This window comes from Pongo abelii, chromosome 2, assembly GCF_028885655.2.
Source record: "Pongo abelii isolate AG06213 chromosome 2, NHGRI_mPonAbe1-v2.0_pri, whole genome shotgun sequence".
In the NCBI taxonomy this organism is placed as follows: domain Eukaryota; kingdom Metazoa; phylum Chordata; class Mammalia; order Primates; family Hominidae; genus Pongo; species Pongo abelii.
Window position 1 is genome coordinate 174886919 of NC_085928.1, and position 25633 is coordinate 174912551.

At 30.9% G+C, this 25633-nt stretch overlaps 1 protein-coding gene across 1 annotated transcript in view; it reads right to left on the bottom strand.

Moving 5' to 3' along the window:
• Positions 1-25633, bottom strand: part of SI (sucrase-isomaltase) — a 98207-nt gene that overhangs the window by 46943 nt on the left and 25631 nt on the right. Inside the window, exons 14-25 of the mRNA XM_024244753.3 lie at positions 24403-24487; positions 23735-23852; positions 21423-21594; positions 17639-17755; positions 15503-15657; positions 14457-14541; positions 13644-13700; positions 12452-12576; positions 10859-10947; positions 7875-7924; positions 6998-7168; positions 5225-5380 (exon numbers count right to left, since the gene is read on the bottom strand). Of these exons, the coding sequence (XP_024100521.3) occupies positions 5225-5380; positions 6998-7168; positions 7875-7924; positions 10859-10947; positions 12452-12576; positions 13644-13700; positions 14457-14541; positions 15503-15657; positions 17639-17755; positions 21423-21594; positions 23735-23852; positions 24403-24487 (1380 nt within the window). The remainder of the gene's footprint in view (positions 1-5224; positions 5381-6997; positions 7169-7874; positions 7925-10858; positions 10948-12451; positions 12577-13643; positions 13701-14456; positions 14542-15502; positions 15658-17638; positions 17756-21422; positions 21595-23734; positions 23853-24402; positions 24488-25633) is intronic.

Below are 25633 nucleotides of genomic sequence, written 5' to 3' on the forward strand. Positions count from 1 at the left end.
AGGAACACCTGGGATATTCATCACAAAAAGATCATTGCCTAGACACATTGTTGTCAGGTTATCTAAAGTTAAGACGAAGGAAAAAATCTTAAGACCTGTGAGGCAAAAGCACAAGGTAACCTATAAAAGAAAATGGCAGATTTCTCAGCAGAAACCCTACAAGCTAGAAGGGATTGGGGCTCTATCTTCAGCCTCCTTAAACAAAACAATTATCAGCCAAGACTTTTGCATCCAGAGAAACTAAGGTTCATGAATGAAGGAAAGATATAACCTTTTTCAGAGAAACAAATGCTTAGAGAATTGTCCACTACCAGAATCAGTACTACAGAAACTGCTAAAAGGAGCTCTAAATCTTGAAACAAACCCTAGAAATACATCAAAACAGAACCTCTTTAAAGCATAAATCTCACATGACCTATAAAACATAATTAAAAAAACAAGTTATACAGGAAACAAATAGCACAATGAATGGAATGGTACCTCACATCTCAATACTGACATTGAAAGTAAATGGCCTAAATGCTCCACGTTAAGGACACAGAATTACAGAATGGATAACTATTCACCAACCAACTATCTGCTGCCTTCAAGAGACTCACCTAACACATAAGGACTCACATAAACTCAAGATAAAGGGCTAGAAAAAAACATTCCATGCAAATGAACACTGAAAGGCAGCAGGAGTAGCTATTTTTATATCAGACAAAACAAACCTTAAAGCAACAGTGGTTAAAAAAGGCAAAGATGGACTTTATACAGTGATAAAAGGCCTTGTCCAACAGTAAAATATCACAATCCTAAATATATATGCACCTAACACTGGAGGTCCCAAATTTATAAAACAATTACTAATAGACCTAAGAATTGAGAGAGTCAGCAATGCAGTAATAGTGGAGGACTTCAATAGTCCACTGATAGTGCTAGACAGATCATCAAGATGGAAAGTCAACAAAGTAACAATGGATTTAAACCATACCCCAGAAAAAATGGACTTAACAGATATTTACAGAACATTCTACCCAACAACCACAGAAGATACATTCTATTCATCAGCACATGGAACTTTCTCCAAGACAGACTGTATGATAGTGCACAATAAATTTAAGAAATTTGAAATTATATCAAGCACTCTCTGAGACCACAGTAAAATAAAACTGGAAATCAACTCCAAAAGGAACCTTCAAAATGATGAAAATACATGCAAATTAAATATATGCTCCTGAATGATCATTGAGTCAAAAATAAAATCAAGATGAAAATTTAAAAAGTCTTCTAACTGAATGACAATAGTGACACAGCCTATCAAAACCTCAGGGATACAACATACACAGTACTAAGAACAAAGTTCATAGCCCTAAATGCCTATACCGAAAGGTCTGAAAGAGCACACTAGACAATCTGAGGTCAAACTTCAAGGAACTAGAGAAACAAGAACGAACCAAACCAAAACTCAGAAGAAGAAAGGAAATAACCAAGATCAGAGCATAACTAAATGAAATTGAAACCAAAAAATACAAAAGACAACTGAAACAAAAATCTAGTTCTTTGAAAAGATAAATAAAATTGATAGATCATTAGCAAGATTGATTAAGAAAAGGAGAAATTCCAGATAAGCTCAGTTAGAAATGAAATGCGAGATACTACAACTGACACCACAGAAATACAAAAGATCATTCAAGGCTACTATGAACACCTTTACACACATAAATTAGATGACCTGGAAGAGATGGATAAATTCCTGGAATGACACAACCTTAAATCAGGAAGAATTAGATAACCTGAGCAGATCAATAACAAGAAGTGAGATTAAAATGGTAATAAAAATTACCAACAAAAAAAATGTCCAGGACCACATGGATTAATAGCAGAATTTTACCAGACATTCAAGGAATAATTAGTACCAATCTATTGACATTATTCCACAAGAAAGAGAAAGAGGGAATCCCCCCTAAGTTGTTCTATGAAGCCAGTATCACCCTAATACCAAAACCAGGAAAGGACATAACCAAAAAAGAAAACTACAGACCGATATCCCTGAGGAACATAGATGCAAGAATCCTTAACAAAATCCTGGCTAACCAAATTCAACAACATATCAAAAAGATAGCCCAACATGACCAAGTGAGTTTCATACTAGGGATACAGGGATGGTTTCACATATGCAAGTCAATAAATGTGATACACCACGTAAACAGAATTAAAAACAAAAATCACAGGATCATCTCAATAGACACAAAAAAAACATTTTAAACATCCAGCATTCAGCAAAATCGGCAAACAAGGGACATACTTCAATGTAATAAAAACCATCTATGACAAACCCACAGCCAACATAATACTGAATTGGGAAACGTTGAAAGCATTCTCCCTGAGAACTGGAACAAGACAAAGATGGCCATTCTCACTTATTTTCAACACAGCACTGGAAGCCCTAGCCAGAGCAATCAGACAAGAGAAAGAAAGAAATGGCATCCAAATCAGTAAAGGGGAAGTCAAACTGTCACTCTTTGCTGATGATACGATTGTTTACCTAGAAAACCCTAAAGACTCCTCCAAAAAGCTCCTAGAATTGATAAAATAGTTCAGCAAAGTTTTTGGATACAAAATTAATGTGCAGAAATCAGTAGATGTTTTATAAACCAAAAACAAACAAGCTGAGAATCAAATCAAAAACTCAACCTTTTTTACAATAGCTGCAGAAAATAAAATAAACTAAAATATTTAGGAGTATACCTAACCAAGGAGGTGAAAGACCTCTACAAGGAAAACTACAAACACTACTGAAAGAAATCATAGATGACACAGATGGAAACACATCCCATGTTCATGGATGGATAGAAAGAGTATTGTGAAAATGACCATACTGCCAAAACAATACACAGATTCAATGCAATTCCCATCAAAACACCATCATTATACTTCACTGAACTGGAAAAAACAATCCTAAAATTCATATGGAGCCAAAAAAGACCATGCATAGCAAAAGTGAGAATAAGCAAAAAGAACAAATCTGGAGGAATCATATTACTTAATTTCAGACTATACTATAAAGCCACAGTCACCAAAATAGTATGTTACTGTATAAAAATAATCACATAGACCAATGGAACAGAATAGAGAACCCAGAATTAAACCCTGCTACTTACAGCCACCTGATCTTCGATAAAACAGACAAAAACATAAAGTGGGGAAAGGACATCCTATTCAACAAATGGTGCTACGATTATTGGCAAGCCACATGCAGGAGAATAAAACTAGATTCTCATCTCTCACCTTACACAAAAGTCAACTCGAGGTGGATTAAGAACTTAAATCTAAGACCGGAAACTACAAAAATTCTAAAAGATAGCATTCTAGAAATTGGCTCAGGCAAGGATTTGATGACCAAAAAACAAAAGCAAATGCAATAAAAACAAAGACAAACATCTGGGACTTAATTAAACTAAGAGCTTTTGCAGTGCAAAAGGAACAGTCAGCAGAGTAAACAGACAACCCACAGAGTGGGAGAAAATCTTCACCATCTATACATCTGACAAAGAACGAATATCCAGAATCTACAACAAACTCAAATAATTTAGCAGGAAAAAACAAACAAACAATCCCTTCAAAAAGTGGACTAAAGGCATGAATAGACAAATCTCAAAAGAAAAGATGAACAAATGGCCAACAAACATATGAAAAAATGATCAGCATTACTAATGATCAGGTAAATGCAAATTAAAATAACAATGTGATACCATCTTACTCCTTCAAGAATGGCCATAATCAAAAAATAAAAATAAAAAAAATACATGTTGGCATGGATTCAGTGAAAAGGGGACACTTCTACACTGATGGTGGGAATGTAAACTAGTACAACCACTATGGAAAACAGTATGGAGATTCCTTAAAGAATTAAAAGCAGAACTACTATTTGATCCAGCAATCCCACTACTGGGTATATACCCAGAGGAAAAGAAGTAATTATACAAAAAAGATACTTGCACGTGCATGTTTATAGCAGCACAATTTGCAATTGCAAAAATGTGGAACCAAACCAAATGTTCACCAATCAATGAGTGGATAAAAAAACTGTGGTGTATATATATATATATATATGTATAAGTATATATATGTAACATTGGCATTATATATAATGTTATATATATAAAGTTATACATATAAAACATTAAAATTATTTAATAGGAAGATAAAATTTCACACTTTCATGTTTAGAAGATATTTATTCTTTAGTAAAATGAATTGTTCCCACCTGTCCTTTATATTTGTTTTGATAAAGTTAGCATACTTTGAATGCAAAGGGGAATGGATGTGGATTTGGCTGAAAAGAGGCAACTTATAGAGAAGGTTTAGAGAAGTGAACTTCACTATTTAACTTTTATTGATTTTAGAATCTTTTCTTCTCACTTTTTCTGTTCTTATATTCTTCTCTATTCTTCACTAGTGATACAGATTATGCTGCTTTAACAATTAATGGAGAGAAATTGGGATAATTTCTCTGGAGGCAGAGATTCTATGCATCTCTTTATACAAATGTAAATGTCTCTGGGAAATTGCTGACAAATATGTCTTGACTCGCCTGAGTGATATAACAAATGCATTTAATTATTTGGTTATATTAAATAAATATATTTGTTGACAAAACTCAATGATATAATGAAAAGCCCAGAATTTGAAAAACAGGCATAGCAAGAGGGAATGTTTTACAATGTCCTTCCTGTGACATTGGTAAAAACATGTGCCATCCTCAGCCATCATTATTGTGTTAAAATGAAAGCCAAAATAACTGGCCAGAGATTATCATCCTTAGTGGAGGAGAAGTAGCCCATTACTCAACATCATATGTATTAATAACTTGAGACAATGCTTTCAAAATAGTGTCCACTACTGGCATATTTTACCCAAATGAGCAAATCAGCTACAGTCAACACCAAGTAGAGTGTAACTCTCAGACAGAGTATTATTTTATTAAGTAAAGTTACACTATCCAAAGTGCCTGGAAAGCAATTTACACATCAATTCAGCCTGGCATTTACTAAGATATGTCTTTGGATAATTAAGATAAAAGTAAATTGCCTGTCAGAGATGCTAACTTCAAATTCCAAATGATTATCTACTTGAATTTAGTTTATATGCTGCAGATTTAAAATTATAATATGTAAAATTTGCATCAAAATGCTTATGTGAAAACCATATCATGAGTAATAATTAAAATTATTATTACCGTTCGCCATACACAGCCACGTTGTCTGCACGTTTGTTCAGTTGCCAAATCTGCGTCTGGATAACAATTAAACATTTCATTTTCTGAGAAAATTTGATTCCATTGAACACTAAAGCTTCTTCCAAGATTAAGGTTGAGATCTGCAATTAGGAGAACCTTTGAAGACAAAAAAAAAAAACCACAAACAAACAAAAACATTAAACACTGTATCTGATCATTGGATGATTTAAAAAAACATTTTACATTTCACAAAATGTGGCAATGATAGCAATTCTTCAAATTAAATCATTAATAGTTTTCATAAAATACTTGAAAAACAGAAAATATATATGCAATATATATGTGTGTATTTATGTATATATATACATATATACATATATGTACATATGTCACACACATAGAATTGTGTCTATAATTGGGATTTCAAAATTATGTTTGATTATAGCTTATATACCTTGGGAATAATGTGAGCAAGATTTATCCCACACCTAGATTTTCATCTGCATAGCTTACTTTTTGATACCCACCAAACATAGTTGCAAAACTTTAAAGAATGAAAATTCATATAAAGATCAATCTATACACAGCAGAATTACGAAGATTTTATATATATATATAATATATATTTATAAGCATAAAAGTGGACGTACAAATAGCCACAGATAGACCTTTATATTGCATACATAACCAATACAATTACTTTTTATTATTCCCTCTTTTAATCTCTATTAGAGTCATAAAGTTCACAATAAGCTTGTATTACTTAATTTATATCAATTTATTCTTACAGTGCTAGGAAGTATAAATCATAATATGCCTATTAAATAAAAAATAATTGACCAGTACATATTTTCTGAAAATTAATAATTGAAAAGCCCCGGGCCAGAGGTCTTATGGGTTGGACAAAAATATTATAAGACATGTTCTATATCTTAAATAATTTAGAAATTATTTATGGTAATATTTCTAATAATTTAGTATTATATAAATGGAGAAAAGGTAAATGACAAAAATAATTGCTTTCTTGTTTTTAAATATTAGTCTCTTTTTTAATACATCAATCTACTACCCAAAGCAACATTATGATTGAAATATTACATTTTGCAAATGAGAAAGCTAAAATAATGAGAGACTTATTTAACGTGTTTGGAAGCAGAGACAGCAGAGCTGGAATCTGTGCATCCAATAAGAGTGCATCCAATTTTGTTATTCTTTTCTCCTCTATACTACAACTGTAAAAACAGACAAAGATCACAACATAAGGAAGGCTTTCTACAGGAGAAGAAAAGTGTAAACACAAAATTAAAGTCAGAAAAGTACAAGACATATTTTGAGGACAATGCGACCTCACTAAAAAAGAAACAGGAGAAAGACTAAAGAAATGAACTAAACCAATATGTTAAAAAGTCTAAAGCAGCTAAAACATTTGGGATTTTCTTTTGTGTGCAATAGGTAGGTTAGAGTTCAGATTTGAATAATTTTTATGGAAAATATTAGAAAGGCCCATATAATTAGAATGTATGAGAAAATGAAATATATAGCGAGAAATAGCAAGGAATTCCCTTCATGTTGATATCTAAATACTAATTGGGTTGACATAAATTGGAATATTGTTCAGAAAAAGTGAAGAAAAAAATGAAGGGAAGAAGGAAGCAACGAAGGGAAGAAAGGAAGACACATTGTGAGGAGAAATAGGATAAGTGCCTGAATGGTTATATAACGTTAAATGTGAGATTATATGATAGCTAAAATATTTTAAAAGATTGTAATTACCTGGTTAGAAGCATCATAAGTGAAATTGGAATGAGCGCTCATTGGTTGATTATTTTCCGCCACTCTAACTTCTGTAACAGTGTCTGTCAACCCAAGGATTTTTACAGTCTGAAATGCTAAGGTAGTTCCTTCCTGATATGATGAATGTGTGCACACAATATCTAATGTGTTCTGGGAAAAATAGTATAAGATATTATATATTAGGTCAACAGATACAAACCTGAAATAACAATACCGATATGAAATAGCAAAAAAAGGTCATCATCTGTATCTCTATTCCCACCAGCTCTCCTCATCCAAGTAGCACATAGAAATATACTCATTAATAGCTATTTTCATTTATATATATGCCAGAAAATTTTGTTTTCAGAGATAACCTTAATTACTCATATTCAGCACACATATACTCATTCTTATTCTAGCCCTAACATTGATGAAGAATAATTTAGATTTGCTAAAAAAGAACGTATGAAAAAACCCAACATCTATGAAAAAATCATTTCTATTAGCTAGTCAAAATTTAATAAACCAAAATCCACACCAATTATTACTGTGACTAATTCATTAAAACATTTTCAAATATGTTGAAATTGTTTTCCTAGGGCATGTTGCCTAAAACCAAACATAACATGTCAAGAAGTCTAAAGGTTTCTTTGCATCAATTACATGCCCACAGACTTTATAAAATTTTAAGGTAACAATTTGTTTATAATTTAACAATTTAAATATAACAATTTAATTGAACAATTTATTTCATTACATTCCATTAAAATCTGTAGGCAAATGTAAACACCTTTTCCAAAAAATTCATCATTAAAGAATAACCTAGGCATGAACAAATTATACATTTAACTATATGTACAAAGAGAATGCTTACATTAGAAACTGAAAACGTATATAATATGTAGCTGCCATTTTGTATAGTATCTGAAAAGAAAAATATCGTAATCAGTACAAAATGCAATGTTAAATTCTCTGCTCTGGTTTTACACTTATATAACACTTAAGAAATTTGAGCAAATTAGATTCTGTTTATTAATGAAGCATCCTGAACAGATTTTCTTTTTAAATTTTTTAATTGTCTCTAAATAATAATGGTATTTTATTTTCACAGCAAGTAGAGGTAATGAATACATATTTGCCTTGTTTACTTTTTCAAAGACTACCAAGATATTTCTGGAAATTAAGAGAAAGCAAAACTTACAGTAAATAATATATAATTAATAATGTATTATTTTGAATGATATTCTCTCCCTTGTAAACCTCATAACAGTACATTTTTCTTAGGAAGACATGGCATACTAGAATATATTTTGCATCTTTTTGTTTATTTTTTTATATTATTTTTGTATTCAAGGAAAAAAATAAATCTGAAGACATGTTGAAGATTGAAATAAACTTTAATCTGTAATTTAAATAAACTTTAATGAGGAAAATGGATGAATACAATGATTCTGTACCATATAGGTAATACAACTTTTATTCAACATATCTCTTTAAAAGAAAAACTGAAGATAAGCGCTGAAATGGTTTGTCATAAACAGTGTTAAAATATAAAGGGAATCCTAGGATTCATATAATATACTTTCCAAAACATTAATTTGCTTAAAATTTTAGTCCTAGGAAACAAAATTATATTCAGAACCTGAACTGAAGATCACTTTACTGTCTCCATGTTTGCTTACAATCCGTTAATCAGAATTCTGGTTTTCTTTCACTTTTTAAATGCACATAGCTACATAGGTATCATATTAGATAACTGATTGAATTATATTATTCATATACTTAACTATTTATATGAAAGTAAGCTATTCATATGCATCTTTAGCAGTAAACAGTATGTTGTTGGAATGTTTATATAATTTGAATAATAAGAATAATCTTATAATTGCACCACACATGCTATCGATGGAGGTATTATCTCAACAACATTGTTTGATTGATGACTACAAGTAATGTAAGTTCAGCTGAAATCCACTTTTACAAAACTTCTATGTAGTAAGTTTTGGCTTACTACATAAGCCAGAGAATAGGTTTGGAATCTAATCTCACGGGAGAGCTCACCCTAGTGTGCTTACACCCCAGGGTATTTAAGAAAGAGCAAGAAGACGGGTGTGCTAAAATTGAATGAGAAATAGAAAGCAATACAGGATAATGTGTTTGTGTGTGTGTGCGTGCGTGTATGTGTGTGCACGCATGCACGTGTGCACATGTTAAAGCACAAATAATAAGCTCTCTAGGTCTCGATAAAACTCTGTCTCCTAACTGAGTAAAATGGAGGATCATTAGAAGGTTTTGTGAAGAGATGCAATTACTGGAATCACCTTTTAAAATGATTACTCTACCTGCTGGATTGTAATAAAATTTAAAAAGGGGTTAAAAAGAGCTACAGGCCAGTTAGGAAGTTATTGCCCTAAACTAACATGAAAGATGGTGGTGACAGTGGGGGAACTGATGAGAGGCTTCAGATCAAAGTAGAACCAATGAAATCCTTAGGTTGTGAGAGATAATAGCCCATTCCAAGGTGTTGGCATCTGTAGCAATGAAGTTACCATCAACTGACAAAGGGAACACCATAGATGGAGCAGATATATGGTGGTAAGATCCAAGTTCTATCTTGGCAGACTATGTTTTAGATTTTTATTAGACAAACAAATAGAGAAGTACGTAGAAGACTGGTTTGGAGATGTAAATTTGAAAATCAGGTAAACGGTATAAAAGACTACATTTATCAAGGAAAGGACTACCGGCAAAGAATAATAATAATTAAAAGACAGAGAATATTTATGATTAATAGCTGTTAATGATACAAGTAATTCACAGCTTGCATTGAGAAAATCACCCGGAGAATAGATCTTTCCTTAGAATAAGTTTGATTGCTAATACATTGATATAATGCCATAAATAAATGTAATTTATTTAAACGAATGTTAACTGAGGGTGAATATAGTCTTAGGAGAGAATTATAGAATTTTTGGTAATTTTTAAATATACACATTTTCAAAAATAAATAAATATTCACATGTTTCATATATATTTAAAGGCATTTAGGATAGTCTTTTTCTTCTTGTTGTCCTTCCTATATTTATCTGTAACTCTTTAAAATTTGTACAAAGATATTCCTTAATACACCTGAGAAGTAGTTAATTAAAATAGAAGATAAACTATAATTTTTTATACTCATTTATAGAACACATACCTAACAGCCCTCTATTAGAAGAAACAAGATTTTTCTAAAAAATTTCTAAAAATTTGTAAGGAAAATTGTAAGTGAATAGTTATATACAAATAGACAAACTTACTATGGCATAATTAGAAATACCATAGCATAAAATTACTTTTAAACATTTTGTTTGGTATATTGAAATCCCAAGTTTGGAGTTCAAGAAATGCAATTAAAGATAATAAGGAAAATAAATTGTAAACAATTGACAAGGTGACATTCTTACCTCAAATAATTTGACATTAAATAACTAAATCTTTAAATGTTGGTTTTATTTTCTGTTTACAGTAACAAAATTTTAATCACTATCTTACTTTAAAACAGTTGAAAATATAATGCAATTTGTATATCTGAGAATTTATTGACTTTTAATCTAAAAGATAAAGTTAGATTAAAAAGTCTTGCCAAAGACTTACAACGAACAGAAGCACAAAACTGGATATTTTAGTTAAATATAGATAAAGCAAATAACAATGTTAAAAGTTTTAAAGTAGCCTAAAAGCCTGCAACAAATAGAAAACATTAGGAATTAAAAATAAAAATTTGTGATATTTTAAAAATGATACAACCTATATCAATAAAGCCAAAACTTCCCATTATCAGAATGAACACTTAAAGCATATTGCTTTCAGACTTACATTTAGTTTCTCCATCATCCCAGAAAAAGTCTCCTTTGGCTGTGTTGTTTTCACCTAATGCGACTATAAGTCCTAGAGGATTCTTACGGCTGTTAAGAAAATTAGGTGCATATATGATTAAAAATAAATCCATAATAATACAATATCCTATAAATAAGTCCACTTCAACCTGTCTGTTTTATGGGCCCTGAATTCAGTAAGGACATTGACATCAATAAATTTGTATTTATATGTATTAATAATTTACCGATATCAATGTTCTTGTGTGAATACTGAAATAATTTATACATGTAGAAAATGAGTCAAAAAATAAATGTAATAAATACAATAATGGATTTTTTGAAGGCTGAGATACTTGCAAAATTGAAATAATGTAGTATTTTAATTCAAACAAGAAAAATTAAATGTGTCTCATTAAGGCTCAACTCAACCTGTATAACCCTAAATCTCAATGTATTAAGTCTACATCTTATAAGCAAAAAAATAAAAAATATGATTAAAATTAAAAAAATGTTTAGTGGAATCTGTAAGAATCTTATAAATGAAATGATTATAACAGGAGAAATGAGATGTAGTCAAGAAATATGGTTTTTTTTTTTTTTAGTTACATTTTACCAGGCATCTCCTGGACTGTATAGGATGTATTCCTTCCAGTATGCATTTACCAAAGTGTTTGTTGCTGTTGATCATTACAGCTCTCGTGTATAACAATTTTTTGAGAACATATTCATGAATCAGTTACGTTATGATACTAGTCCATTCTAGAATGCCAAAACAGTTAAATTACTAATTACTAATGCATATCACTAACATACTACATACAAGAAAAGAGTAAATAATATAATTTCAGATATTCTTAATGTTATGAAGAAAATACAGTAGGGTAACGAATAAAGAGTAACTTCCTGTTGGGTTGTGGCAGAATAGGGAAAAGTATGTGAATTCAATACGGCACTTTCTGTGCTCTTTGTACTCAGAATGAATATGCGAAATGGAGCACCAGCATTTTCAAGTTTCTTTTATTTTTAGAAAATATTTCTGAGATTTACACTTAGTGAGCAATTTAGTTTCTCTCTCGCTCTTTACCTAACATGAAATATCCAGTTCATTTATGACCTTAAAACATTTTAGCAGAAAGAAATACATTGAGATTTATTTATGTATGGAAATTCAAATATGTAAAAATTAACAAATACTTTACTCAATTATATAACTGTCACATTTTGTATAGTTATTAATAATAAAATATTATGTTTAATTACGCTAATATGAGTAAATTTTTGATACAAGAAGTTAACTTCTCAGCCCCGCGTGTTGGGCCCATGGAAGTTAACTTCTAAATAAATTAGAAATTTTGAAAATCAAGAATATACTTATATCAATTTACTTATAAGTAAATCAAAAAATACACTTATAATAATATAAATAATTTCATTCTTTTTATAACTACAAGGGTTATAGTTCAGTGTTACCTCTGTGTGTCAAATATCTTCCAGTGAAGAAACTAAATATTATCTCTAATTCTTAATGCAAATATGAAATATTAAAATTTGAATTTTATTTTAGATTTCAGTTAATGATTTTTCATTTTACCTTGCTGTTGTTGTTACATCTGGTTCTTGAATGGGGATGATATAACCTCCTCTAAGATGTAATCCTATTTTGTCTGCTGGAAGATACATATCAACACGTTGCTTCCTCCATGGCCTTTTTGCACCCTAATAATTGGAAGATTAAAAACATACTTAATATTATTGAAGACTTTAAACTCTATTTCCCAAGAATTAAAAGGTATGCATGGAAGCAATTTTTATTATGAGCAATTTATGTCATCCAAATGAATACAAATATATTGTTTTCTAACTTTAGGAGAATTTTTTTTCAGTTTGCTGAACAAAGCAGAGGAAAAATAAGTTCACTTTCTCAAAAATAAAAAAAAAAATCAACAAAAAGAGACTCATTTTCTTTCTACAATAATTAACAGTACTTTAATTAGCTTTTTTATTCTTTGTTTTGGTTTCAAGTTTATGCCTTTAGGAAGGATTTTCTTAAAATCATTATTTCTGTAAAAATAAAGGGTATACTTAGCCAATGTAAGTGATATGCAAAATAATATCATTTAAAATAAATATTGCGGGCCAGGCGCAGTGGCTCACGCCTGTAATCCTAGCACTTTGGGAGGCCGTGGCGGGCGGATCACAAGGTCAGGAGATCGAGACCATCCTGGCCAACGTGGTGAAACCCCACCTCTACTAAAACAAAATACAAAAAAAAAATAAAATAAATATTGCTCAAAAGGTCTTGTTCAATTGAAAAAATGGATGGTGTATTTGAGTGCTGTTATTTTGCCTTTTCAAGGTTGAAATAAAAGCCTTTTTCAAATATTTGAATATACCATATAAAAACAAATATATAAGATTAGCTCACTACTCAAGTCTTCTGGCAATAAGATAAATATGTAAAACAGGAAAAAGCGTTAAAATAAGTTGCCACTCCTTCCTAAATTACTGCTAACCTTTTATTTCCAAAATTTAAAAATAAATAATATCTCTTCATGCTAAATAATATAACTTCATATTAGAGTGTAGCTCATGTGCAACAAAGGGTATAGTTACACAAATTTTAACACATTTTTAAAGTTTGAAATTACTATTTTCTATAGTAATAACAGAAATTCTAAAAATATGTATGCTATGTAGTTAAGTTTCTATGGAATTAAGTTTCTATGTAGAAATGTTTGAAAATATAATACTTGTGAGTCCATTAGTATGTTAAGGTTACTTACAGATTCATAATCATACCAAATAGCATCAGGGATGTAGGCACTCACAGTATCTGCTCCCTAAAATAAAGAAAGATAATATGCATTTTTTAATTTCAATTTTTAACAGAGAGGATCTTATCAAATATTAAATTGGGTTTTCATAGTCAAGGGAAAAAAACTTTATGCTGTTACACTCCAATATTTCCTATAGATAATAATCAAAGAGCTATTTTACTAGCTTTAGATAATATCATATTGTAAAACTTGCAAAAGCAAAGAGGTAAATAAATAAGTAATTCAGATAGCAATTAAAATAATGTATGCATATATGTGTATTGTTATAAACCACATGGTCATTGTGAATGTGAGTATGTTTATTTCTGTATACTTCCATGGACACATACATTTTTTAAAAATAGGTAATAATTATCAACTCACTCCAGTGTTTCTCCAACATTTTCATCTGATCAGTGAGTTTTCCAATTCCTCTTTATTTACAATTGAGCAAAATTTCAATGTATATGTCTGCTTAAATGAGAGCTCTTTGTTATTATGATTTGATTTTGATTTGATAATACATTTTTTTTCAGGAGAACAATAACTTCATATAACTTTCTTGTCTCGAGTTAGATATTACGTATTTGGTAAGCATAGATCTACTTAACATTTTTATAACTTTTTGAAATTTGTTTCACATCGTAGAATTCCAACTTGATATTTATCAGCTTGAAACAGTCCACTGAGTAACATCTATTATTCAGATGTTTTGTAATGTAGGGTCGATTTAGTTATACAAAGTTCAAACAATAAGGTTATTAAATCTGTAGAGCCTACCTGTTTTAGAACAGGAGTAATAAGTAATGCGGGGCCCCACAAAAACTCAGTGTCCTCAATCCAGCTGTTTGTATCCTCATAAAACCTAAGAACAATGACAATGTTTAAAGTATAATAATGAAAAAATAAGTTTATCCAAATTCCTGGTTCAGTTTTTCAGTTTTTTCCTGGGAATTGTTATTATCTTGAATTGTACTTGTTTCAGATGACATTTTGAATCCATAGTTCTTACATCCTTTATTGTTCATCATCAAGAAGGAAGGGAGGAAGGGAAGAAGGAAGAAGGGGGGAGTAGAAGAGAGAGAAAGGAAAAGGAAGAAATGAAGGAAAGAAGGAGGGGAGGGAGGATAGGAGGGAGGGGTGGGAATAGAGGGAAGGAAAGTAGAAAGGGGGTAGGGAAGGGAAGAAGGAAGGAAGAAAAGAGAGAAGGAGAAAATTAGTTTATCTCATACTCAGAAAAATCTATCATAGATGAAAAGGTTACTTTTTATTTATACAAAAACTCTTCTGTTTAATTATTTTATCCTGTAAGATAGGTTCATAAAGTATCAGAAATCTTTCATATTCTACTTTCTTCCCTTAAAGCTTTTTCGTGGTAAACTCTAGTTTTTACCTGAATTTAAAAGGATCTTTAAGTCAACACAGAAAGGCCCTGCTCTGGTCAAAGATATGTGCAAAGATAAGCACAATTTCCCTTTTTTGTAAGTATTATACTCTACTCTTGATCTATATTTAGTTTATTGTTTCAATATTTAGTTGATATTTTAAAATAATTTTATGCTTAATCTCTTTACTGATATAATATCTTAACATTTTATATATCTTTTCCTTGTAAGTTCTATTTAATTCTCTCATTTCTACCTAAATATTGTCCAATTAATTATATTTACTGGCATCATTATATAGCTCTTCAAATCATTTATACAAATGTAAAAACAAGCAGCAGAAATTTAATTGATATCTTGATTTATCTCCATTAAACTTCTCTGTGTAAGTTTGAACATACTTTAAAAGATATTATTATAATTATTGTACGTAGTACTCACTCATGAAGAACTGGTCTTGCTACTGTTTCTCCAAACACATGGGCTTTATAAAACAGAGTGTAGAGGAAGGGTAATAAGGTGTAGCGAATAGTTAAATAGTGCCTTGATGATTTAACCAAAAGAGAATTCTGCCCAAAAAATGCAGGATCCTGATGCTGTGCGATAGAAAGAGAAATTAAAATAAGAAAGCTAAAATATGAGTGAAAATCAAAGTAAAAGCGTTTTAATCTGCTTTTTAAAGCAAACTACATAAATTTCAGCTTGTTTATGAGAAATTAAAATTATTCCTATTTCATCATCAAAGTGTCTGAATGACTATTTCTAGGTTTTGTTATATGTTTTAATTAAACTTAATTTTGAAGTGGACATTTCAACATATTTAAAGTGTTGCCAGAGAAAAGATAAATTTTTTTTAACAAAATAGAATTTTTATCTTGTAAATCAATGTTTCATGCTTCCTTGTACCCACAGCCTTTATCAGGGAATGTTGTAATCCCTACCAGTAAAGTGGAGTGTACCTACCTGCGCTTTGACATGGCGCTCAGTCATGCAACCTACTCTGGCCAATAGGATGTTATTATATGTGACACATTAAAGCAGAGGCTTGAAATGGGCTTGCCTAAGGACTTACTGTCTTGTGCCATTGCTATTAGAATGATCACAGGTAGGTTGCTGGCTCAGGAGCACAGTGAACAGGGCTCAGGAACACAGTGAACAGAGCTACCTGGACAGCCTGTAGACTCACGATTTGTAGTGCAGCCTCTCTACTGAGCTCAGGCTAGATAAGTGAATCCTTCAGCCAAGTAACACTGATATGGACAAGCCTGTTTAGACCTCTTGCTTTGGGTAACAATATTAACTGAAGACCTCAACTACTGTTTCCCTGAATCCACTATTAAGTTTGCACTGAAAACCATGTTTCCCAATGCTTCTCCCAGCCTTGAATGAGCATAGTAAGAACACCACGCAGGCCTATTCTTGGGAGATGCAAGAAAGGTCAATGGTCAACTTTCCCTGAAGGACTCCCCACTCACTTGATTGAAACTTGGTTAGAACTAGGCTGCAATTCGGGATTCTCCCTACCAAACCACCTTCCTTCCCTTCATCTTCATCAAGTTCAGACCTGAACGGTGGTCTGCAGGCTCTCCTCATTTTCTCGTGCCCACTCCCTTTGTCATTCACATTATTTCACCAATAAATTTCAAAATTTATTTCTGTCTTATCATCAGCATTTTGGAGAATATAAATGAACTCAGAGTGTCGTGTAATTTCTATCAAAATCTCCCATGGACACACATTTCCCAAAAGTATCATTTCGGTGTATTAGGAAGAAACTAATCTCCAATTTGTACCTTTTAATTCTTTTCTATCATGCCTCCATCCAGGCTGAGCTCAGTAGTTGTCCCTCTTCTCAAACACAATATAAGTCCTGTATGCAACCAGTGTGTGAACATTGAATGGTTTCTTAACCAACAGATACTTAATTGACTTAATGGTTTAACTGAATTTTACTATTCTCTCTGAAAAACATGCCTATGATCATGAGCCCACAGTATGCTGAGTTCCCAGGGCTGGTAGACTAGCTTTGTATTGTCTTGCACTTCTGCTCCTACCAGTCCAAAACTGTGTTTTAAAAGTGTTAGTTTTGTTTTTGTCTCTATGCCAGTTCTATTTATTATTGAAAGACGCTGGACTCTAATTGTTTTGTGACTATCTTTAAATTCTTGTTTTACATGAACTAAACAAAAACTCAAAATCCATGACAGTACATTATAACTTTTCTTTGTATAAAAGTTACCTAGAACTTACATTGTTAGAATCCAAGAATTCATACTCTAAAAGCTTTGACTCTACTTTAAAATACCGGTAACTTAATATAATTGTACAGTTATGTGTTAGTCTCAACTAAAATATTTGTGCTGTGAATACATTTCATTTCATGATTTCCTTATTTGACCATTTTTTTTAAAATGTAAAAATATACAAAATATGTATAGGACTTGAGAGAGGGACTTCTAACAACGCTTTATAAATTATGCTAGAATCTTTCAGACCATATACTCTATAGATTTAAGAACATTAATAAAAACTATGGTTGTGTTTTATTTCACAACATGGAGAACAAGAAGCACTTACTTCATATCCATCAGAATTATGGTTTCTGGAAAAAGGATAAAATGCCCCAAGTTGCATCCATCTTCTGCAAAGTTCTTCCGTGGTTTCAGCCACAAATCCACAGATATCTGCTCCAACCTAAATAACAAATATATTTACTATTTATAATGTTAAGATTCTCAAATTTGCCTAGAGCATCACACTGTACGCCTCAACTGATGAATGTGCATTATATACAATTTGTTTTACTCCTTTTATATACGCTTCCTTAAACCAATTTATTTTCCATTTTTGCTCCATCCTTGTCTCTAGTTGCATTATTTTACAGGTTCTTTCCCTCATTGTCCCTTTATGCATTTTCTTATCCTTTTGTATTTACATTTTACTCATTTTTTATTTTGATGTTCTCATTAATTCATTGTAAAAGATGAAATTATTGTATTAAAATATGTTGCTTCTTAATCCCAAACTAAACTTCTTTGATTTGATTTTTCTTATCTATAATATAATATGTAACTGTAGGAATAAAATAACAAACTGTGACCATGTGTTCATGTTGAGCTTTGAAATTAATTATTCCAAATAAAATTGAGCTTTGCCCAATGTGTATCCATATAAGACTGCATTATCCTTATTCAAGGACTCTCCAGAAAATACTACCCTGAATTTAGTGTTTACCATTTACAAACATTTCTTTATTTTTTCTGTGTAAGTATATATGTATCTATAAACAATATATAGCATTGTTTTGCTTGTTTTCTTAACTGTATAAATGACATGTTGTATGCATTATAATGTAATTTCCTTTTTATGTGACATTCAATTATATTAATATCGCTCTGGTTCTCCAATATATGGGAATTCATGACTATAAAAATTCTTCCATGAAATTTATATATAGGCTGAGCATCCCTAATCCAAAAATCCAAAATCTGAAATACTTCAAAATCCAAAACATTTTGAGAGCCAACATAATGCCAGAAGTGGAAAGTTCCATACCTGACCTCAAGTGACAGGTTGCAGTCAAAACTGTTTCCTGAACAAAATTATATAAAATTACCTTCAAACTATGTGTGTAAGGTGTATATGAAACACAAATTTGCTCATTTAAGTCATTTCATTACATATATGTAAATATTAAAATATCTGAAAATACCTGAAATCTGAAACTCTTCTTGTCCCACACATTTTGGATAGAGGTTACTCACCCTGTATAGATATCCTTGTGAATATGTAAAAAAAGTATTCTTATTCTATGGTGTGCATACATAGGATTATTTTTCTGGTTTACTTATAATGTGCATTGTATAATCAGAACTGTTTGTAACCACTTGCAAGCACTACATAGCACATAAAGTTTCCCCTTATTCATTTTCTTGCCAGTTCTTGATATTTTCGGACAAATTTTTATCACCTTTCTTCATAAAATATATCTCACCATGGTTTTTACTTGCATTTCTCTGATTACAGGGAAATTGAGAACTTTTTCATATTTTTATTGGGTCCCCATAGATTACTCTTTCTATAGAATTGCCTGTTTATATCTTTTACTTATTTTTCTATTGTTCTTAATTTTTATAGATTTAAGGTAGGCACTTCAAATTGAATATCATTTATAGACTATGTGAATTGAAAATAACATTTCCCGGTGAGTTGCTTTTAATTTTTAACTTTTTAAATGTTCTTTTGATGAACAGAAGTTTTCATTTTGTTGTAGTCAAATTCATGTATGTTTCCCTTAAGATTTGTTCTCCTTGTAGTCTGCTTAAGAAATTATTTCTCTAACCTGATGTCATATATTTACCATTTTATATTTTCTTCTGAAATGGATAAAGTTTATTTTACACACATAGGTCCCTTAATCTATCTGGGACTGTTTATTATGCATGGTGTGAGAAATTGACACATTTTATATTGTTTCTTAAATACTGAGTCAATAGTCCATATAAATAGTTGATACTTTCCTTCAGTGCTGTCATTTAACAAATTATACATGCATGGGCCTGTGTCTTATATTACTGTGTTAATCTATTTGTATATCCACAGTCCAGTATCATTGTGTTAATAACTATAGCTTTATCTGGTTAGAACTAATCCTCATTCTTTTCTCTACTTCTTTAAAATGTATTGTTTTCCATATGAAGTTTAGAGTCACCTTTTATGTTTCCCAAAATCCCTTTTATTGTTTAAATTGGAATTCCATAAAATTTTGATAACCTTTTGTAGAGAATGCCTATTCCTAATATATTGAGCCTTCTTATTATTGAACAGGGTATATCTTTAATTTACTTAGCTATCACTTATATTTTCTCAAAAAGTCCTACATTTAGTTTTAATATTGACTGTTGACTGTTGGTTACATTTTATTAATTGGTTGCTATAATAAGTGACACCTTATACTAAAATACATTTGAATATTGCTTGTTTTTCCTTCTTTTTTTTAACAAATATGCTATAAATTGATCTATTTTATTAAAATTTTTGAAGAGCCACCTTTGTATTTTAAAATTTTTCCTCTAGAGATTTTGTTTACATTGTATTAATTTTTTCTCTTATTTTAATTGCTTATATCTTTCTTTAGGTTTATCGTTTTTCCTTTTCCACTTTTTAAATTCATGCACTTTACTCACTGTTCAGCGTTTCTTTCTTTTTAAGTATTTAAATCAGTAAGTTTTTCTTTAAATATTAACAGCTGAAATTTCCCAAGATTTAATCAGTAAAATCGTTAACAGTTAATTCTTAGGTTGTTTTTTTTTTTTCAATTCTATTCAGTTTATCTTTTGACTCATGAATGAATTTGGTAATATGTTTTTCAATTTTTTTTTTTTTTTTTTTTGAGATACGGTCTCAAAAAAGTGAGTCCCAATCTTGGCTCTGTGCAACCTCCACCTCCCAGGTTCAAAAGATTCTCCTGCCTCAGCTTCCCAAGTAGCTGGGACTACAGGTGCCTGCTTTCATGCCCGTCTTTTTGTATTTTTGGTAGAGACAGGGTTTCACCATGTTGGCCAGGCTGGTCTCAAACTCCTGACCTCAAGTGATCCACCTACCTTGGCTTCCCAAAGTGCTGGGATTACAGGAGTGAGCCATCTTGTCCAGCCTATTTTTCAATTTTCAAACACAAGATTGTGTGTAGGGGGGGTGTTACTTTTATTGATCAGGTTTTTGGTGTTTGTTTCATTTGTGCATATGAAAGAAAACAAATCACTACAGTTTTATAATACCTTCTACATTATTTTTGTTATATAGTGTCTCTCTTTAGTCTTGCATTATCAATATTGGATATTATTTTTTTGTTTGATAGAGTTAGACTTCTCAGATATTTATGTCTACAATTCCTAGTACACATTTTCTCCACTTTTGAAATTTTAAACATTTTTTTCTGTTCTTATGTTTTATATTGTAAACAAAATATTATCTTTTAAAATCTAAACTGGTAATCTAGTATTTTAAATAGACTTGGACTTCTGACATTTATTTTTATAACCAATATATTTGAACTTTTCTTCACCATCTTATTTTTTCTTTATATCTTTTATATAAGCTTTTCTATGCTGTTTATATTTATATTTGTTTTCCTCAATTATCTTGATTTCATTGAATTTTATTAGTTCTACATTCCCACTTCAATGGTTTGAAAATTATAGATACCATGTGTATTCTTATTTTCCTCATAAACTCCATAAAAACAAAAAACAATTATTTCTGTAACATGCCTTTTGATCATTTTACTAAAATTAATTAAGATTACATTAAAAATTAATGTAATTGTTGCTTTTCTGAGTAACACTGTATAAAACTGTCTTACCAAAGGTATTCCAAACAAACTGAACTCCAGCATTCCAGTTATAGACCATTCCATTTGTTCCCATGAAGCAGTATTGTCTCCTAACCAATGTGCAGCATGTCTTCCAGATCCAGCAAATGTTGAGCGGGTAAGAATGAAGCTTCTCTTATTAGGAAAAACTTTTTGTACAGCTCTAAAAATAAAACCAAATTAATAAATACAATTTATTTTAAAAATAAAGTTGGTATTTAAATTCTAAAATTTCATAATTCCAAAGCCATGTGATATAGTTTTGCTGTGTCCCCACCCAAATCTCATCTTGAATTGTAACTTCCACAATTCCCACATGTTGTGGGAGAAACCCGATGGGAGGTGATTGAATTATGGGGGTGGGTGTTTCCTGCACTGTTCTTATGATAGTTAATGAGTCTCATGAGATCTGATGGTCTTAAAGAAATAGGAGTTTCCCTAAACAAGCTCTCTCTTTGCCTGCTGCCATCCACCTAAGATGTTACTTGCTCCTGCTTGTCTTCCGCCATGATTGTGAGGCCCCCCCAGCCATGTGGAACTGTAAATCCAATAAACCTCCTTATTTTGTAAATTGCCCAGTCTCAGGTATGTCTTATCAGTGGCATGAAAATGGGCTAATACACCATGCCATAATATTTATAATAATTATGTCAAAATTTTATATCAATTTTGTATTTCGCTATTAATATTTACTTATTTAAATATATTCTGGTAAAATACAGTGAAGGGGAATTTTTAGAAATCACTAAATTTTGAATGACTTCAATCATCCTTTACCAAATTATATAAACATGTGCATTTGGTATCCACTCAACATTTGGTTTTGAAATATACTATTTAAAGTAATTGAATTCCCTTATAAATAGAAAATATTATACCTGAACTTGAACCCAATACATTTTTTGTAGTGTGGTGACTCCAATTATATATTCATTTCTACATTTTCAAATATTAGCAGGCAAGGTTGGGATAAAACTTATGTATTTAAGAGGATTTTTTTTAGTTTCTAGAAGTTAACCACTGTCCACAACTACAAGCATCACTCATGTTACCTAACAATTATTGATAACATTTTCATAATTGGAAACAATTAGGAAATGTGTAACTATATTCTCAAGTGCTTTTCCTTGTTATAATCTTTATTATATTGAAACATAGCCTGTTTTTTCTTTCCTAGGCTATATTAACTTAAACACTGCTACATGTAATACTCTATTGAGTTTACAAAGTAAATTAAACTAACACCGTGAAGACAGTGGTTAAGAGTTCCGATATCAGTATGATTTAGGACCAGAAAAATATAAATTTGAATCAACACTCAATCACAACTGTTTAATTATGAGAAAATCGTAAGTATATTGAGAACAGTATTTGGTTTATTGACTATTGTATCACAGGACCATAAACAATGCTTGAAAATTAGCAGATAATGAACATATGATTGTTTTCTTCTTTTTTTCTATCATATTTTATAAAAATGTATTAGAAAATTACTTAGAAGGATATTAATTAGAAAACTGCATTTTAATTAAAATACTTCTTTTTGAAAAATAGTTAAAGACCTGTTCTTGGGGCAATATTTTCCCTGGCCAATTGTGAGATGCAAGCTTAAAACACAGTTATATTCAAAAATGGTAAAATTTTGAAGGATAATTTAAACCTAGGAGTTACAAAAAAGGGTCTCAGTTAAATATATATATATATGTATATACATATATATACATGTATATACATATATATATACATGTATATACATATATATATATTTAGAGAGAGAGAGAGAGAGAGTCATTCTTTTTTGTTTATTTGTTTTTGGAGACTGAGTCTAGCTCTGTCACCCAGGCTGGAGTGCAGGGGCATGATCTCGGTTCACTGCAACCTCTGCCTCCTGGGTTCAAACTATTCTGCCTCAGCCTCCCAAGTAACTGGGATTACAGGCACCTGCCACCTCGCCCAGCTAGATTTGTATTTTTAATAGAGACTGGGTTTCACCACATTGGCCAGGCTGTTCTCAAACTCCTGACTTCAGGTGTTCTGCCTGCCTCAGCCTCCCAATGTGCTGGGGTTACATGCGTGAGCCACTGCACCCAGCCTACCATGTCATTCTTAATAAATGAGTCCCAAATTCATGAATATTAGTAAGAGAACTGATATTTTGAATGCCATAACTTTTTAGCAGGCATAAAATGTTATCTTTCTTTTTTTAACTTTGCTATTTCCTAACTATGAATACATTGATAAATTATCAAAAACATTTTTAAGCAATAAATATGAAAGAAGTCTTTGAATGAAATTGCACTTACTGCTCTGTGGCTATGGCCATGCTGTATCCATAGAGGCTGTGAACATCATACTGTTTCCCCCAGTTCTGCACAGCATCCATGCAAATTGTTTTGGAATACATGAGTTTGTCAAGAATATCTTTGAGAAAATACATAAGAAACATTTCTTATATTTTTCCATTATAAATGTTACAATATATATTTCCATCATAAATGTTATATTCCTTTTCATTTGTGTTATGAAATCCCATATTTGGTCAAAAACAATGAAAAAGGACAATCCAATTAAACCTAAAATAAGTTCCAATTAGGTCCTTATCTTTCACTCTTGCTAAACTTGGATTAACTATTAGATTTATATTTACATTGGCAAATACTCTGCTTCCTAACTTCAATAACAAATAATTTAATTTTAAAAATAGCCTTTAACAATATAGAAATATACCTATACCCAACTATATTGTACATCATATATTTATGGACCAATTTTAAAGCCTTATACTAGATTAGTCTATTTAAATATAATCCTAGGCAGAAAATATTTGGCTGAAGAAAAAATAAACAAATTGATTTTATGGTTTTAAAACTATACCAAAAATTGTAATTTAGAAATATATGTTAGAAATTACCAGTCAACTACAAAATTATTCTCAATTAAAACAGTAATTAGATAACCAAATAAATTTTACCAGGAGTAAATGGTGGATAATTCAATTTGTTGACATTACATCCTTTTGTTGAACCTTGAATAAAGCTGGAAACTTCATTCATGTCCTGAATGGATACAAAATGAAGAACAGCAGATTTTACATAATTATAAATCCTATTAGCAGAAACTCTCTAGTTGTTTGAAAATGTTTTATATAAGATAACCATAATGCTCGTTAATTCCTAGAAGATAAATATAAGCTACCAACCTAAAAATAAACAGAATGTCTATATCAGATAAGTATCTTAGATGGGATAGAGAGATTTTAAACAATCAAAATGTAGTTCATGTATCTAGTTTTGATTATATATATATATTACATTAATTGTAAGTATTAAGTCATTTCTAAATAGCTGTTAGTCTTCTCATTATGAGTCCATTAATATACACATTCCTTGCATATTCATTGATTCAATATATTTTGTTTCATTTAACCTTTACCTAGTTTCTATGATGTGCTAAGCATATTGCTAGCAGCAAAATTTGCCTACCAACAGCTCCTATACACTCATAAAAGAATGAAAGTTTTAAAAAGGCAAATAACATTTAGTATTTTAATTAAAATAGTTATGGCCTCACAGAATCTCTGAAACATTCAGAGAATCCCAGGTAAGCATGATCACACTCTGAGAACCAAGCCCTAAACATCTCTTGAAGAAACAGTGGTGGGATATTATGTTCACGGATTTTCTAGCCATTTTAACACAGGCCCCAATCTCGTCCCACTACCTGCTAGCTATGTGACCATAACCCAGTTAAGTCTTTGCACTAAAAAAGATAAATTTTATAAAATCATATATCACAGCACATATACTCAAGAAATATGCATTTTGTCTTTCTTCTCTGCCTTATTTTTCACATCTCTATAATAGTCTCCTTTCACATAAAGGCATCACATTCAGTCACATCCTTGTCTGTGTCACTTTTATTTCCCTCAGAAAAAGTAGATTTTCTTAATTACATTTCCTTTTCCCCATCCACATCATGCCCATATTTTAAGACTCACTGCTTTTCACCTTCTTGAATCCTTCCCCTCTTATTTCAGCTTTCAATCCTCCCTTTAACCTTAACACTCCTATATTAACTTTGCAATCATTAAACCTATCTTTCATACTGCTTTCTGAGACTTCCCAAATAGATAATATTTATCAACAGATTAGAAAAGATCTGGGACCGATGGTGTCACTTAAAGATACTAATAAAATAATTTT